Genomic DNA, 17064 nt, shown 5'->3' with positions numbered 1-17064 from the left:
TCTGTTCTCATCCTGAAGCAAAGTTCTTAACCCGAGGTAATATTTCTGGGTTAGTGGAGTCTGTAACCTGAAGCGTATGTAACCCGAGGTACCACTGTATTAGGAAAGCATTATATTGGAAGAAGAAATGAGATGCTCACTGGGGCTATAAAGACCTACTCTTCTGTCCCGAAAAGTACTGTTACCACTTTCTTTCTGCTTGAGGTTCTAGCTATTTGCTGCTCACACGCTTGCAAGTTTATATGTACAGCCATATGGACTAGAAGCTTGGAGTAGAGGGAATTGAGTGTAAAAGCTATTTAATAGTTTATACTAGATGCCAGATTAGGGGACACTGGTGGCGCTGTTGTCTAAACCAGTGTTTCCCAACCTTTTTTAGGCAAAGGCACACTTGTTTCATGAAAAAAATCTCGAGGCACACCACCATTAGAAAATGTTTAAAAAATTAACTCTGTGCCTATATTGACTATATATACAGTGGTGCCCCGCAAGACGAATGCCTCGCAAGACTGAAAACCCGCAAGACGAAAGGGTTTTCCGTTTTTTGAGGCACTTCGCAAGATGAATTTCCCTATGGGCTTGCTTCGCAAGAAGAAAGCCTATAGGGAAATCTCCGGGGACCTCTTTTAAATGCTGGCGGTGGGGAGCAAAGCCTTCCCCCCCCCTCCGGCCTTCAGAAGAGGTCCAGGAAGGCCGGCGGGGGCCGAAAGGCTTTGCTCCCCACCGCCAGCATTTTAAAAGCAGTCCGGGATAGCAGGGAAGCGCTTCCCGCTATCCTGGACGGCTTTTGAAGGCAGGCGGGGGGAGCAAAGACTTTTGCCCCCCGCCCGCCTTCAGAAGAGGTCCAGGACCTCTTCTGAAGGCTGGCGGGGGGTGAAAGTCTTTGCTCCCCCCTGCCTGCCTTCCCGGGAGAGCGGAGAAACGCAGCGTGTTTCTCCGCTGTCCCGGACAGCTTTTGAAGGCAGGCAGAGGGGAGCAAAGACTTTCGCCCCCCGCCCACCTTCAGAAGAGGTCCAGGGCCTCTTCTGAAGGCGGGCGGGGGGCAAAGGTCTTTGCTCCCCCGTGCCTGCCTTCCCGGGAGAGCGGAAAGTCTTTGCTCCCCCCTGCCTGCCTTCCCGGGAGAGCGGAGAAACGCAGCGTGTTTCTCCTCTGTCCCGGACGGCTTTTGAAGGGGGGGAGCAAAGACTTTCCGCTCTCCCGGGAAGGCAGGCACGGGGGAGCAAAGACCTTTGCCCCCCGCCCGCCTTCAGAAGAGGCCCTGGACCTCTTCTGAAGGCGGGCGGGGGGCGAAAGTCTTTGCTCCCCTCTGCCTGCCTTCAAAAGCTGTCCGGGACAGCGGAGAAACACGCTGCGTTTCTCCGCTCTCCCGGGAAGGCAGGCAGGGGGGAGCAAAGACTTTCACCCCCCGCCAGCCTTCAGAAGAGGTCCTGGACCTCTTCTGAAGGCGGGCGGGGGGCAAAAGTCTTTGTCCCCCCTGCCTGCCTTCCCGGGGGCTTTTAAATCGCCCCGGGACAGCGGAGAAGTCCTCCGCTGTCCCGGGGCGATTTTTAAATGCTGGCGGTGCACTTCTTGCAGCCGGGTCCCAGGCCCAAGCTGGGCGGGTGAAACCCCGACGGATGCCGGCCTGAGGCGCGCCTAACCCTGCCCCGCCGCAGGGTCGAGGCCTAGCCCTCCTCCAACTGCCCTGCTCCCCGTGCCCGTTTCCTCCGAGGTAAGTGGCTCCAGTGGAGCTGCCTCCCGCCGCGCGTGGACTGGGTGCCCCGGGAAGGCGCAGCGGCGCCCCGACCGCCCCTCTCCGCCTGCGCTCGCTCCTCAGCCGGGCCAGCGGAGCACCGCCTGCCCAGCGCCCGCCACCCAATCGCGCGTCCTGGCGGCGGGAGGAGGGGGCGGCGTCGGCGCCCGGAGCCTGTGAGCCGAGGCGATGTGGGCCGGGCCTAAGCACTGCCTCTGCCGTCGTTGCGGACAAAGGCCGGCTCCCTCGGCCTGTAAAGCGAGATGAGCGCCGCAACCCCAGAGTCGTCTGCGACGGGACTTAACTATCGGGGTCCTTTATCTTTACCTTTTAGATGCTAAATTACAAGCTTGCACAGCAAATGTGAGTGTAACAGGGCCTGATTGATGACTGGCTTCTTAACACCTTCTGACAGGAGCTTCTGTAACTGTCCTGTCGACTCCAGCTAGGATGCTGCTGCTACTGCCCTTCTGGACGTGTGCCAGGATTGTAGCTCAGGTGTGCTTTGAAAGTGCCCTGCGAGTAATAATCCAGCAGCAAGACTCTGTTTTCAACAGGCCAGGTGCTCACCTTCCAGTGGCAGACTTGATCTCCAAATGTGGAGATCGGCATTCTGAGAATTCCTGCTTTACTTTAAAAAAAGAAAAGAAAAAAGAAGTTTCTAGTCCTTAAGGTGGGCTGGGAAGTTCAGGCCTGGAGACCAAATGCAACCCTCCTGGCCTTTCTACCTGTCTCTTGGAATTCTTACTGACCCCTCAGGCACACCTTGAGGAATTTAGCCTGGCTGGAATGTGTTTTGAGCTCTGAGAACAGAGGTGAGAGGTGTGTGTGTATCTCTCTGTGCGTACAGTGGTACCTCTAGTTACGAACTTAATTCATTCCGGAGGTCTGTTCTTAACCTGAAACTGTTCTTAACCAGAGGCATGCTTTTGTTAATGGAGCCTCTTGCTGCCGCTGTGCCACTGGCACACGATTTCCATTCTCATCCTGGGGCAAAGTTTTCAACTCGAGAGAACTCTTCCAGGTTAGCGGAGTTTGTAACCTGAAGCATTTGTAACCTGAAGCATTTGTAACCTGAGGCGTTTGTAACCTGAGGCGTTTGTAACTCGAGGTACCAATGTATACAGCTAGCCTATTCTACAAAGGTAACATAGATTGGCCCAGCCACTTTTGCTTCTGACCGCTGGCACATGGCCCCCAGAAGGTTGCCAGAAGGGAATGTGGCCCTCGGGATAAAAAGGTTCCCTACTCCTGCCTTAAGGCTGCAAGGGTAGGCTTGAAACAGTACATACCCCCTCAAAAATCCCAAAATTGGTGTCTCTCTGCCTCAGGGTTCATTGGCTACGCCCCCACTATCAACCGCATTGTCCAGCTCTGGAAGTACAAAGATGACGACGACGACCAGCTCTTCTACACACGCATTTACTTGGATCCTGCCTTGCGAGTGAGTCTGTTGGGGTGGCTGAGTCTTTGCTGCCCTTGAGAAACAAAGATGGGGAACTCTGTGGCCCTCAGGGTTCTGCTGGACTACAACTCCCATCATTCCCGACCACTGGCCGTGCTGGCTGTGGCTGATGGGAGCTGGAGTCTCGACAAAATCTGGAGGGCTTTAAGAGACTCCCCTGCTGCCTGTGGAAGGGACACATGGAGGCCTCTGAGTTGACCATCTTAAGCTGCTTTCAACAGCAGCCGGGACACTGAAATTTGATGCCCTTGCAAAGCAGCAGGACCGGATTCTCGGAAAAACACTAAAACTCTGTGCATTCATTTCTCTGGCTCAAAAGCTGGGAGCTAAAGTCTTGCGGGGGGGGGGGGCGGACTTTGTTCACCACTTCACAGAAAGTCAGGATACCCATTTTTAATAGGGAAATAAAGATTTCATTCCAATGTCCCAGCATGCTTTGAGCAGACGCATGGAAAGCAAGAATCAGAAGAATCTTTATTTGTATCAGCCACTAGCCATTAGCAATAAAATAAAATGTACTGAAGATAGAGGTAAAAACGTTACTATAGAAAATACATTTTAGAGGGTTTACGTCAATAATCAAATACAGTTGTACCTTGGAAGTCGAACAGAATCCGTTCCGGAAGTCGGTTTGACTTCCAAAGCGTTCGAAAACCAAAGCGCGACTTCTGATTGGCTGCAGGAAACTCCTGCAGCCAATCGGAAGCCGCGTTGGATGTTCAGCTTCCAAAAGAACGTTCGAAAACTGGAACAGTCATGATGAACGATTTTGATCGTTCAGGAGCCAAAACATTCGAGAACTAGGCTGTTCAGCAGCCAGGGTACAACTGTAATAGATCTTATTCTATTTGTCCCCGCTAAAACCCTTGCAGTTTTTGCTGTCACCTGATCATCTTGATCTGCTAAAAGAAAGGACACAGTAGCAATGGAAAGCAATGGACATTTATTATTTGTTTATTTGTTGCACCTATATCCCACCTTTCCCCTCAAGGAGGTCAAGGTGGTATTTTTAGTTCTACCCCCTCCTTGTTTAATCCTCACAACAATCCTGTGAGGTAGGGTGGGATGATGATGATGATGATGATGATGATGATAATTTATACTCCGCCCATCTGGCTGAGTCTCCCCAGCCACCCTGGGCAGCTTCCAACAAAGTATTAAAATACAGTGGTCTGTTAAACATTAAAATCTTCCCTAAACAGGGCTGCCTTCAGATGTCTTCTAAAAGTCTGGTAGTTGTTCTTCTTTTTGACATCTGGTGGGAGGGTGTTCCACAGGGTGGGTGAGAGTGAGTGCCTGGCCCAAGGTGAACCTCGTGGCTGACTGGGAATTGAACCCTGTTTCTCACAGGTCCTAGCCTGATACTGCAAGCACACTGAATTTATAAATAGATAGGACATATAAATCCCTGCTGGATTTGTGTTTAAAGTGGCACTTTATGGGTGCTTTGTCATTGTAGCGTTTTGATGGAAGATTATGATTATGTAAGGGGGGAGGCTTCTGTTCTTACCTCCTCCTTCCTGTCTCCCTAGGAGAAACATAAGATCACGCTGGATCATAAGTCAAAGATCTTCCAGAACCTGAATGGCGCCATCGGTGAGTGGTTGATATTTTCTGTAGCAGTGTTCCGGTTGTCTATGAGTGAACACATCAGTAGGGCAGCCAGAACCGTACATTTAAAGCACCACCATGGTACCACCTTAAACAGTTGCGGCTTCCCCCAAAGGATTCTGGGAGCTGTAGTTTGCTAAGGGTGCTGCTCGGAGGCCCCTATTCCAGATCTCCAGTTCCCAGAATTCCCTGGGAAGAGGGCTTGATTGTAGCTCTGTGAGGGGAATAGGGGTCTGCTCAGCATCCTTAACAAACTGCATTTCCCAGAATGCTTTTTTTGGGGGGGGGAAGCTATGACTTTAAAGTGGTATCGTGATGCTTTAAAATGTGGTACATTCCCATTTAAATGTATGTTGCGGATGTTGCCTAGCTCCCCCCGATCTGCATGTTTGAAACTTCATAGTCATGCGGCAAGCTGCAGATTGCAATAATCCCCACTGTGTGGTGGACATTTCTGAAAGGGGAAACAGGGTGTTTGGTTTGGGAAGCAGAGATTCGGTTTGTCCCATCCTCTTTATTCCATCCTCCTTGCTTAACAGACGAAGTAGTTCTGAAATTCGAACGGACCCGAGTCCGCGCCCGGAACGTCGCTTACGACACCTTTCCTGTCGTCATCCATGGCAACGGGCCCACCAAGGTATTTGAACCGCTCCTCTCCTGGTCATGCCCCTTGGTTGAAGAAGACCTTATTCCTTGGAGTTGGGAGTCTGCAGCCAGCTTGCTGAAGCTAAGCAGGTCCATGCTTGGTCCGTGCCTGGATGGGAGACCCCATTTAGGCCAATGGACAGAAGAAAAGCGGGATAAAAGTACAAATAAACAATATGGATGTTGCGTTTCAATTTGCCTCTGGGCTCTGTAGCCAAACCAGTATTGAAACATTGTCTGATATCTGGGAAGGCAAGCAGGCTCCCAAGCTTACAGTCTTCATGGTGGCAAAACCCACAGAGAAAAATTCAGATTGGGGGGGGCGTGTTTGGGGCAACTGTCCTCTATTTTTTTCCTCCCCTCATCTTGCTGACTGGTGTTCTTGCCTTCTCCTTCCATCCCTGCAGCTGCAGCTGAACTATCTGGGAAACTACATCCCCAACACCTGGACCTACGAGGGGGGTTGCGAAGTTTGTGACGAAAACCTCTTGGATCTGTCAGGCCTGCCGGTGAGTCAGAGGATAAATCGGGATGCTCAAGAGTCAGCTGTGAGGCTGGAGGCGGGCGAAGGTGTTGAGGGAGCGGCAAGGCCAGCCCAAGACATTTTTTGACCACCTGAGGCGAAGGACAAAATGGCTTCCCTCTCGCTCCTCATACGGCAGCAAACTGAGCTGCTGTCGATGAGATGATGTCCTCCTCTATATCTGGGGGTGGTAGGTCTACTTGGAGGCAGGAAGCAAAGCCTAAGGGCACACACACACACACACACACACACACACCCTCCATCGCTTCTTTCGCCTGAGGCAACTGCCTCACCTTGCTGGTCCCTGCAAGAGCAGTGTTTGAGAGTGGGCTTCTGGAGGTTCATATTTGAGCTCACCTTTCCTGTGCCTTCTCCTTTTCACAGGAAGAATCGTATCCACGCGTGCTTCTGGGTGTGTTCATCGAGCAGCCCACACCCTTTCTGCCTCAGTTTCTTCAGCGTCTCTTGACCTTGAATTATCCGTACTCTCATCTCCAGCTCTTCATCCACAATCACGTGAGTTATACACATGCACACACTCACACCCAACAAAGGATAGGTATTTTGCACTGTCCCTAACTGTAGCCTGATCCTCATTTTACATTTAAAGCTCTGGTCTAAACTAGACCATCAGATAAACAGTATTGCGGGGGGGGGGGGGGGAGCTGTCATAGCTTCTTAAAGGACTTGGGACTCGGGACCCATGGCACAAATTTACATATGCTGATTTGCATGTGATACCCTAATTATTTATTTTATTTGCTTCGTAAAATTTACATACTGCTTGACTGTAAAAAAAAACCAAACACCTCAAAGTAGTTTACAAAATGATAAAGCAATAAAATTATCACTGAGGAAAATTGACAACAATATATTAAGTTACAGATAGGTAGCCGTGTTGGTCTGCCATAGTCAAAACAAAACAAATTCCTTCCAGTAGCACCTTAAAGACCAACTAAGTCAGTTCTTGGTATGAGCTTTCGTGTGCATGCACACTTCTTCAGATACACTGAAACAGAAGATCCTCACTAACACAGATCCTCACTAACACACCAACAGAACCTCGACCAGGAACTTTCTATCTTCTACCTAAAATACACAAACCAGGAAATCCAGGACGCCCCATCATTTCAGGTATTGGCACTATTACAGTGGGTGTCTCCGGTTATATGGACTCTGTTCTGAAACCATATGCCATCAGTGCTCCCAGCTATGTACGTGACACCACAGATTTTCTGAGGAAAATACAATCTTTAAATAATCTTCCCAACAATACTATACTAGCTACTATGGATGTGGAATCTCTGTATACCAACATCCCACACAACGATGGTTTACAAGCTATAAGGAACACCATTTCAGATAAAACCACAGCGGACTTTGCCACCAAACTCTGCCAATTTGTCCTTACCCACAACAACTTCAAATTCGGTGATGACCTGTTCCTTCAGATCAGCGGCACAGCAATGGGCACCCGCATGGCCCCACAGTATGCCAACATCTTCATGGCAGATTTAGAACAACGTTTCCTAAACTCCTACCCACTCAAACCTCTCTTGTACCTGCGATACATTGACGATATTTTTATCATCTGGACACATGGTCAACAGACCCTGGACACCTTCCATCAGAAATTCAATGATTTTCACCCCACAATCAACCTAACAATGAATCAATCTATGCAAGAAATACATTTTTTGGACACTACTATAAAAATACAGGATGGGCACATAGACACCACCTTATACCGTAAACCAACTGACCGACAAACATATCTACATGCCTCTAGCTACCATCCCAAACATACCAAACAGTCCATTGTATATAGCCAGGCACTACGTTACAGCCGCATCTGTTCCAATTCTACAGACAGAGACTCTCACCTAAGAGATCTACAGCAAACCTTTTTAGAACTAAAATACCCAACAGATGAAGTTAGACAACAGATCAACAGAGCCAGACTGATACCCAGAGAGAACTTGCTGCAAGACAGACCCAAAAAAGAAAATAACAGAACACCTCTAGTCATCACATACAGCTCCCAAGTTAAAACAGTACAACGCATCATCAGAGATCTACAACCTCTCCTGGACAATGACAGTTCTCTTTCTCAAGCTCTGGGAGGAAGACCTTTCATTGCCTACAGACAGCCACCCAGTCTTAAACAACTCCTAACCCACAATAATACTACAACCAGACCTAACACGGACACTGGCACCAGAGCCTGCAATAAACCCAGATGCCAACTTTGCTGCCACATACACCCGGACAACACCATTACTGGCCCCAACAACATCACACATACCATCTCGGGACTATTTAATTGCTCATCGTCTAACATTGTGTATGCCATAAAATGCCAACAGTGTCCTTCAGCTCTCTATATTGGACAAACAGGCCAGACCTTACGCCAAAGAATAAACGGACATAAATCGGACATCAGGAATCACAAGACAGAGAAACCAGTAGGAGAACATTTCAATCTCCCAGGACATTCTATACAAGATCGAGGGCAAGATGGCGACGAAGGTAGCAGCCTAGTTAACCTCGTCTGCTTTTAGATAAAGTCTTAAGTAGTTTTAAGTAGTTTTTTCAAACCCTTTGGGGGTTTATCTTTTAATTCTAATGAGTTAGTGGCTGCGCTATCTCCTCAACACTGCCTTCGCTTTTCTTAGCATTAGCGTTTTATTGTTTTATTGTTTTATCACCGGACTCGAGCTTTAGCCTTGCTGCCTTGCCGCACCCCCCGCTGTACTTTGGTGCTGTGGAGCTGAGTAATCTCTTGAAACGAGTGAGAGGGGAAGGAAAAGAGATCTCAAAGTAGCTGTTTTACTACAAAGGAATTTCAGAAATAGACTGGAAAGAGAAGCTGCTGAATTACAACTTATCACCAAACTCAAAACCATGGAGAAACCTGGTCTGAACAAAGACCTTGGATTCTTATCTCATTATACATGACAAAGCCATTTTTCACCTTTTCACCCCTTGCTTTTTCCTGTAAGACCTATTGCAGTCGTTAAGAGTCGTCAACAGGCTCATCACAGCTATCTGCCAATCACCCATTCCCACCACCCTTCTGAGTAATACCCCTCCTCACCTTCTCACTATATAGAAGGGTCTGGAAACTTCTGTTTCAGTGTATCTGAAGAAGTGTGCATGCACACGAAAGCTCATACCAAGAACTGACTTAGTTGGTCTTTAAGGTGCTACTGTAACAATATATTAAGACATTTGAAGAGTTAAAATACTGATACAGTGGTGCCTCGCAAGATGAAATTAATCCATTCTGTGAGTCTCTTCGTCTTTCGGTTTTTTCGTCTTGCAAAGCACAGCTATTAGCGGCTTAGCGGCTATTAACGGCTTAGCGGCTTTAAGAAAAAGGAAACAAACTCGCAAGAACTCGCAAGACGTTTCGTCTTGCGAAGCAAGCCCATAGGGAAATTCGTCTTGCGGAACGACTCAAAAAAACGGAAAACTCTTTCGTCTTGCGCGTTTTTCGTCTTGCCAGGCATTCGTCTTGCGAGGTACCACTGTATGTATCAGTGCCCCCAGGCAAATTAATAAGCTAGGTAACCGGTGGCTGTCTCTGAACTACGCATTTAAAGCACTATGATACCAACTTTAACAGTTACAGCTTCCCTCAAAGCATCCTGGGAACTGTAGTTTGCTATGAACACTGAGAATTGCTAGGAGACCCCTACGTTTCCCGGACTGAATATATTAAAAAATAAATAAATTGTCCAGTAGCACCTTAGAGACCAACTAAGTTTGTTCTTGGTATAAGCTTTCGTGTACATGCCCACTTCTTCAGATTCCATGTGCATGCACACAAAAGCTTATACCAAGAACAAACTTAGTTGGTCTCTAAGATGCTACAGGACAATTTTTTAAAAAATGTATTTCTACTGCGTCAGACCAACACTGCTACCTACCTGAATCTATTTCCCAGACTGGTTTGACAATCCTTCTTCCCGGGGAAGTTGGGGAATTGTAGTTCTGAGAGGGGAACGAGAGGTCACCTCACAGCTCTCAGCTCCCTCAACAAACCACACTTTTGCAGGATGATTTGTGAGAAGCCAGGACTGTCTTAAAGTGGTAGAATAGAGCTTTAAATGTATGGCACTGATGTGACATGTTTGTTGGGGGGGGGGGGTTTGAACCCAGGCATTCTGAGGTTCCGCTGCATCTGTGGCATTTTGATCTCCTGTTTGGGCCTGGATGAAAAGGCGCAGGAACTCTCTGCCTTGTCGGAATGTGGCAACGTCAGGGAAACTCTGCTTCCCTGCTAGGGAGGCTCATTTAACCTGTCCCAACGTTTTGCAGGAGGTGTATCATGAGCCGCACATCGAAGCCGAGTGGGAGCAACTCCGTGGGGCTTTTGAGAGCATCAAACTTGTTGGTCCAGAGGAGGAGCTGAGCCAAGGGGAGGCGAGAGACATGGCCATGTAAGTAATAATAATAATAATAATAATAATAATAATAATAATAATTTATTATTTATACCCCGCCCATCTGGCTGAGTTTCCCCAGCCACTCTGGGTGGCTCCCAATCAAGTATTAAAAACAATACAGTGTTAAATATTAAAAACTTCCCTGAACAGGGCTGCCTTCAGGTGTCTTTTAAAGATAAGATAGCTACTTATTTCCTTCACATCTGAAGGGAGGGTGTTCCACGGAGTGGGCGCCACTACCAAGAAGGCCCTCTGTCTGGTTCCCTGTAACCTTACTTCTCGCAATGAGGGAACCGCCAGAAGGCCCTCGGCGCTGGATCTCAGTGTCCGGACTGAACGATGGGGGTGGAGACGCTCCTTCAGGTATACAGGACCGAGGCCATTTAGGGCTTTAAAGGTCAGCACCAACACAACAAGTAAAAGCAGAGAAAGGTAGTTAAACTGGAATTTTCTCCTATAAGAGGAGGAATGTTCTCAACCCGTTCTGAAAATTTCCTCGCTTGTGCAACAGGGACCTCTGCCGCCAGGACCCAACCTGTGACTACTACTTTAGCCTGGATGCTGACGTGGTCGTGACAAACCCGGACATCTTGCAGATATTGATCCAGGAGAACAAGTAAGCAAGGCTTCCTTTTCCCTCCTCCGGAGCCTTTTATAAAACCATTTGTACAGCATTTCTCCTGCCCTCATCTCCCCATAAACGACTTCTCTTTTGCTTCTTTCTCCCTCCGCGATCTAGGAAGGTGATCGCTCCGATGATGTCCCGCCACGGCAAGCTTTGGTCCAACTTCTGGGGGGCCCTGAGCCCCGATGAATATTACGCACGCTCAGAGGACTACGTGGAATTGGTCCAGGGCAAGAGGATGTGAGTCGTGGTCAGAACCGGGTGGGAAGAAGAATTATTATTAGTACTTATTTATTAAATTTATGCGCTGCTCTTCATCTGAAGATCTGGGAGTGGTAATAATACAGGAGGGTTCTGCTTTGCTCCCAAAAATTTCATTCGTATATTTAAAGCTTTGGTCTTCAGCTGGGGGGGTTGGGACCCCTTGCTGAGTCACGGCCTGAGATAAGGTGGGTCACAACAGCAGCACAGTCAACATACAGATATGTGGTATCCGAAAAAAAGTTATGAAGTGGGCCCCAAACAGCATGTGGATGGGCCAAAGGTGGGCCAGAAGACAACATGTTTATTTTTATTTTTTTAATAAATTTTTATTCACTTTCTTTTCTATCATTACATACATCTCATATCAATAACATACATATTACAGCTCTTCACCCCTTCCCTCCCGGGCTTCCCTCAGCTTCCATTTCTGGTTTGCTATCCCCTTATAACATACTGCTGTTTCTAAACACCCACCATATCATTTCTTCATTATTTTAAATGTTCTCTGTTAATAAAGATGTGAGTGTTTATTTAAATCCTGCCATCAAGTTGATGTTCTTTTTCTGTTTCTGCAAATGTATTATAAATAGAAGACAACAGGTTTAGACTGCTAATAAAAATTGTGCATGGCTTGGAGGACCTGGCTAGAGAAAAGCTCTTATCCCTCTTTCAAAACACTAGAATTTGTGGGCATCCAATGAAGCTGAACGCTGGAAGATTTCGGACAGATAAAATCAAGTCCTTCTTCACGCAGTGTGGAGTTGATCTATGGAACTCACTGCCACAGGAGGGCAGTGACAGACATCAACCTAGATGACTTTAAAAGTGGATTAGACAAATTCCTGGAGGAGAGGGCTATTGAAGTTATGCTATACTTCTGAATACCAGTTGCTGGAAACCACAGGAGAGGAGACAGCTCCTGTGCTTGAGTCGCACTTGCTGGTTTCCCACAGGCATCCATTTGGCCACTGGGAGAACAGGATGCCAGACTAGATTGGCTATTGTCCTTTAAAGCCATTTAAAGCCCTTTGTCTTGACTTTTAAAGCCCTTTGTGGCTTAGGGCCCTCGTATCTACGGGACCGCCTCTCCTGGTATGCACCACAGAGGACCTTAAGGTCCATGAATAACCATAGTTTAGAGGTCCCGGGCGCTAAAGAAGTCAGACTATCCTCCACCAGGGCCAGGACCTTTTCAGTGATGGCTCCGACCTGGTGGAATGCTCTGTCCCATGAGACTAGGGCCCTTCAGGATTTAATCTCCTTCCGTCGGGCTGGTAAGACAGAGCTATTCCGCCTGGCCTTTAATTTGAATTCAGCCTGATCTTTTATTTCCCTTCTCTTCCCTCCCCTTTTATGAATATCACCCACTCTGAGACCCCACAGCTAATTCTCCCTGGCCTCCTCACTAGCCCAAGTAGGACCAATTCAGCCAGCTAGCCCTGGGGATTATCTAATGCTTATTTCCCCTAAATTGATTTTTGAATTTTATTGTTATTCATGTTTTTATACTGTATTTTATGCTGCTTTTATAATTAAGTGTTTTAAATTTGTTTTAAATTTAAATTTGTTAGCCCCCCTGAGCCCGGTTTTTGAACTGGGAGGGGCGGGTTATCAATAAAATATTATTATTATTATTATTATTATTATTATTATTATTATTATTATTTATATTGGCCTGATCCAGCAGGCTCTTCTTGTGCCCAGCTCTTCAGCAAAAAAGTTCCCTGAACGGCTTACTTGCAGTTCATTTAAACAAGGCAGTTCCTGCCCACAGGCTTACAGTGACATGACACAAAAGGAAAGAAGGGACAGGAGGGAAGAGGAATTTTCTTTTTCATAGTTGCATAACTTATGTAAGTTACATAGATCTGACAGCGAAACGAATAGTTTTGGGAAGAAGGAACTGCGGTGAAAGGGAGTCTGCCACGTGCGACGACTAGAGGGCAGAATAGAAAACGATGGCCGCTTACCTTCTTACTGAGAATTCTCCTCTCCCTCTTCTCTTCCTACAGCGGAGTGTGGAATGTTCCCTACATCTCTCAAGCCTATTTGCTGCGAGGGGAAACTCTGCGCCAGGAGCTGCCCCAGCGCAACGTCTTCACCTTGGACGACACGGACCCAGACATGGCCTTTTGCAAGACTGTGAGGGAGAAGGTAAGGAGTGTTTCGCCTCCCAGACGTCCCGTGAATCTAGATCTCCCAGACTTTGCGCTTCTGAAAGCTGTGTTCTGTCACTTCCAGTGATGGTGCAAACCCAACACGTTTGCCTGGATTTGCATAAATTTATTCTACACCTAGCACTTTTGGGGAAAGTTAAAAGATTAACAGAAGCTCTGTCCTACTTTGGAGAGTTTCACTGCTGGTTCGCTGTCCGGGATTTCAGTTCTGTCTGCCCAATCTTAAAGGCTAGAAACCTCTTTTTTAAAAAAAAACCAAAACCAAAAAACATCACCTAAGGTTCTCTACAAGGGGCGCAGGTGGCGCTGTGGGTTAAACCACAGAGCCTAGGACTTGCCGATCAGAAGGTTGGCGGTTCGAATCCCTGTGACGGGGTGAGCTCCCGTTGTTCGGTCCCTGCTCCTGCCAACCTAGCAGTTCAAAAGCACGTCAAAGTGCAAGTAGATAAATAGGTACCACTCCGGCGGGAAGGTAAATGGCATTTCCGTGCACTGCTCTGGTTCGCCAGAAGCGGCTTAGTCATGCTGGCCACATGATCCAGAAGCTGTGTGCCAGCTCCCTCGGCCTATAGAGCGAGATGAGCGCCGCAACCCCAGAGTCGGTCATGACTGGACCTAATGGTCAGGGGTCCCTTTACCTTTTAAGGTTCTCTACACCATGAATGATGTTCTCAATAGCAAAATTCTGTGGTCTTGCAGAACACATATAACCATACAATTACCGTATTTTTTGCTCCATAAGATGCACCTTTTTCCTCCTAAAAGGTAAGGGGAAATGTCTGTGCGTCTTATGGAGCGAATGTGTGGTTAATAGCTGGCTCCCTTTCTGGCTCCGCCCCCTTGCCCAGGCCTCCATTGTTGAATGTTCTGCAGACGGAGGCTGTTTGTTTCCCCAGCGACATGTGACTGGCTGATTAGATTATCTATCTGGAAACTGTAGAAACGGCTCCCTTTCCTTTCCTAAAGAAGCTGCAGAACTGTGTGAGTTGGAACCCCATAAAAACGGGGCTTTCCTCCTCTAAAAACTAGGTGCGTCTCATGGTCAGGTATGTCTTATGGAGTGAAAAATACGGTATATGGGGGAGCACTTCTGTGGCCTCCCAGGATGCATGTATTTGGGGGTGGATAGTGGCTGTGGTAGTGTGGTGTAGTGGTTAAGAGCAGTAGACTCGTAATCTGGGGAACCGGGTTCGCGTCTCCGCTCCTCCACATGCAGCTGCTGGGTGACCTTGGGCCAGTCACACTTCTCTGGAGTCTCTCAGCCCCACTCACCCCACAGAGTGTTTGTTGTGGGGGAGGAAGGGAAAGGAGAATGTTAGCCGCTTTGAGATTCCTTCGGGTAGTGATAAAGCGGGATATCAAGTCCAAACTCTTCTTCTTTTTTCTACTTATCCAAATTTTAACTATCTATTCCTTCCCCCAGGGCATCTTCCTTCACATCAGTAACCGGGATGAGTTTGGGCGCCTCATTTCCACCGCCAGATACAACATATCCCACCTATATCCTGACCTCAGGCAGATCTCCGAGAATCCCCTGGTGAGAAGCAGTCCATTTTCCTGCCTTCCGTCATTCCGCAATGCACTGGGGTGTGATGGCTCCCCTCCCGCTACCCATCTTCCCACAAGTTTGAGGGGGGGCCCTAGCCAAGCGCCATCTTGTGGCCACTGTCACACATTGGGGGACACCCCCCCCCCCGGAGCTGCACACTTATCTAAAAGTTTACCACAATGTCTTGATTTGACATTCTCCTAGGATTGTGGGAAATCGTAAAATGCCCTTTTAGTATCCTTGAAGTGATGTCGTGCTGGTGTATAGTGGGAAACAAAAATGGCAGCTCCTCAAATAGGCCATCGGATCTGAGTCTCAGTTAAGAGCCCAGTGTCTCTGCTGCTATATGCTGGGTTATTATTTTTTAGCATTTCTCTGCAGCCATGAGGTCTAGGAACTTGCTCCTTGTGATTTGGGGAAATCCAAGATGTACTCCCTGGATACCTTAATGTCTCTGCCCCCCCCTTCCTTTGGTTCAGGATTGGCAGGAGAAATACATCCATGAGAATTACACTCAGGTGCTGGAGGCAGATTATTACGAGCAGGTAAGCATCTCTCGGTTGCCATGCCTTTGCATTGCGCATCTCGTGTCTCGGAAACTCTCCTTTCTCTCTCACGCCAACCCTTCTCCCCCTTCGCAGCCCTGCCCTGACGTTTACTGGTTCCCTGTGTTCACCGACCAGATGTGTGATGAGCTGGTGGAAGAGGCAGAAAACTTTGGCCAGTGGTCCGGAGGGAAGCATGAGGTAGGAGCCCTCCCTTCTTCTTTGGGCCTAACATAAAGAAGAGCTTTGCCAGATCAGGCCAGAGGCTCATTTAGCCTTGACACTTTTTCCTATTCTCACAGAGGCCAAACACATACACCCTGCAGTTTCCAGCTGCTGGTATTGAGAGGTTGTAGGGATGCGGGTGGTGCTGTGGTCTAAACCAGTGAGCCTCTTGGGCTTGCCGATCAGAAGGTCGGCGGTTCAAATCTCCACAACGGAGTGAGCTCCTGTCCTAGCTCCAGCTAACCTAGCAGTTCAAAAGCATGCCAGTGCAAGTAAATAAATAGGTACTGCTGTGGTGGGAAGATAAATGGCGTTTTTGTGCACTCTGGTTTCCGTCACGGTGTCACATTGCGCCAGAAGCGGTTTAGTCATGCTGGCCACATGACCTGGAAAACTGTCTGTGGACAAACGCCGGCTCCCTCGGCCTGAAAGTGAGATGAACGCCCAAACCCCATAGTTGCCTTTGACTGGACTTAACCGTCCAGGGGTCCTTTTCATTTATTATTATTATTCAGAGGTGTACTGCCTCCAAGGGGGAAGGTGGAGAACATCTTGGCCTAGCAGCTGTTGATAGCCTTATCCTCCCTGAATTTCTCTATACAGTCATACCTCAGGTTGAATATGCTTCAGGTTAAGCGTTTTTGGGTTGCGCTCCGCAGCGACCTGGAAGTAATGGAGCGCATCACTTCCGGGTTTTGCCACTCGCGCATGCACTCAAAATGATGGCATGTGCATGTGTGGAAGTGGCAAATCGTGACCCACGCATGCACAGATGCGGGTTGCGTTCGCTTCAGGATGCGAACAGGGTTCCGGAATGGATCCCGTTCGCATCCAGAGGTACCACTGTAATCTTATGTTAAAGCCATCTAAGTTTTGGTGACACCATTACTGTGAGAGCACAGTCCATAATTTAACTGTACACTCCATGAAGAAGTTACTGCCTCTTTTGCCTGTCCTGATTCTACCATCTTTCAGCTTCCCTGGAACACCCCCAGGCCCTGTTTGCATGCTTCCCATCATGGGCCATGTTGGGCCACTGTGAGAACAGGATGCTGGACCAAATCGGTCCTTGGCTTGATCCAGCAGGATTTTCCTTACGTTCCATATCCCTGAATTCTAGTATCAAGAGAAAGGAGGAAAAGCATCTTCCTACCCACTTTTTCAGCACCATGTATTCTTTCATATATCTTTACTTGCTAAATTTGGCAGAAGGGACCGTACAACTCCCTTGAGAGGTTTCAGCTTGAAATTT

General features: G+C 48.0%; 1 protein-coding gene across 1 annotated transcript in view; it reads left to right on the top strand.

Moving 5' to 3' along the window:
• Window positions 1-17064, top strand: part of PLOD3 (procollagen-lysine,2-oxoglutarate 5-dioxygenase 3) — a 37099-nt gene that overhangs the window by 16099 nt on the left and 3936 nt on the right. Inside the window, exons 5-16 of the mRNA XM_081835417.1 lie at window positions 3064-3176; window positions 4730-4793; window positions 5348-5445; window positions 5861-5962; window positions 6361-6492; window positions 10300-10421; window positions 10939-11043; window positions 11167-11292; window positions 13329-13470; window positions 14917-15030; window positions 15522-15587; window positions 15684-15788. Coding sequence (XP_081691543.1) covers window positions 3064-3176; window positions 4730-4793; window positions 5348-5445; window positions 5861-5962; window positions 6361-6492; window positions 10300-10421; window positions 10939-11043; window positions 11167-11292; window positions 13329-13470; window positions 14917-15030; window positions 15522-15587; window positions 15684-15788 — 1289 coding nt within the window. The remainder of the gene's footprint in view (window positions 1-3063; window positions 3177-4729; window positions 4794-5347; window positions 5446-5860; window positions 5963-6360; window positions 6493-10299; window positions 10422-10938; window positions 11044-11166; window positions 11293-13328; window positions 13471-14916; window positions 15031-15521; window positions 15588-15683; window positions 15789-17064) is intronic.

The sequence above is a fragment of the Podarcis erhardii genome (genome assembly GCF_964252035.2).
Source record: "Podarcis erhardii genome assembly, chromosome: 13".
Classification (NCBI taxonomy): domain Eukaryota; kingdom Metazoa; phylum Chordata; class Lepidosauria; order Squamata; family Lacertidae; genus Podarcis; species Podarcis erhardii.
The sequence above is the reverse complement of the archived record's forward strand: the minus strand, read 5'-3'. Positions and strand labels throughout refer to the sequence as shown.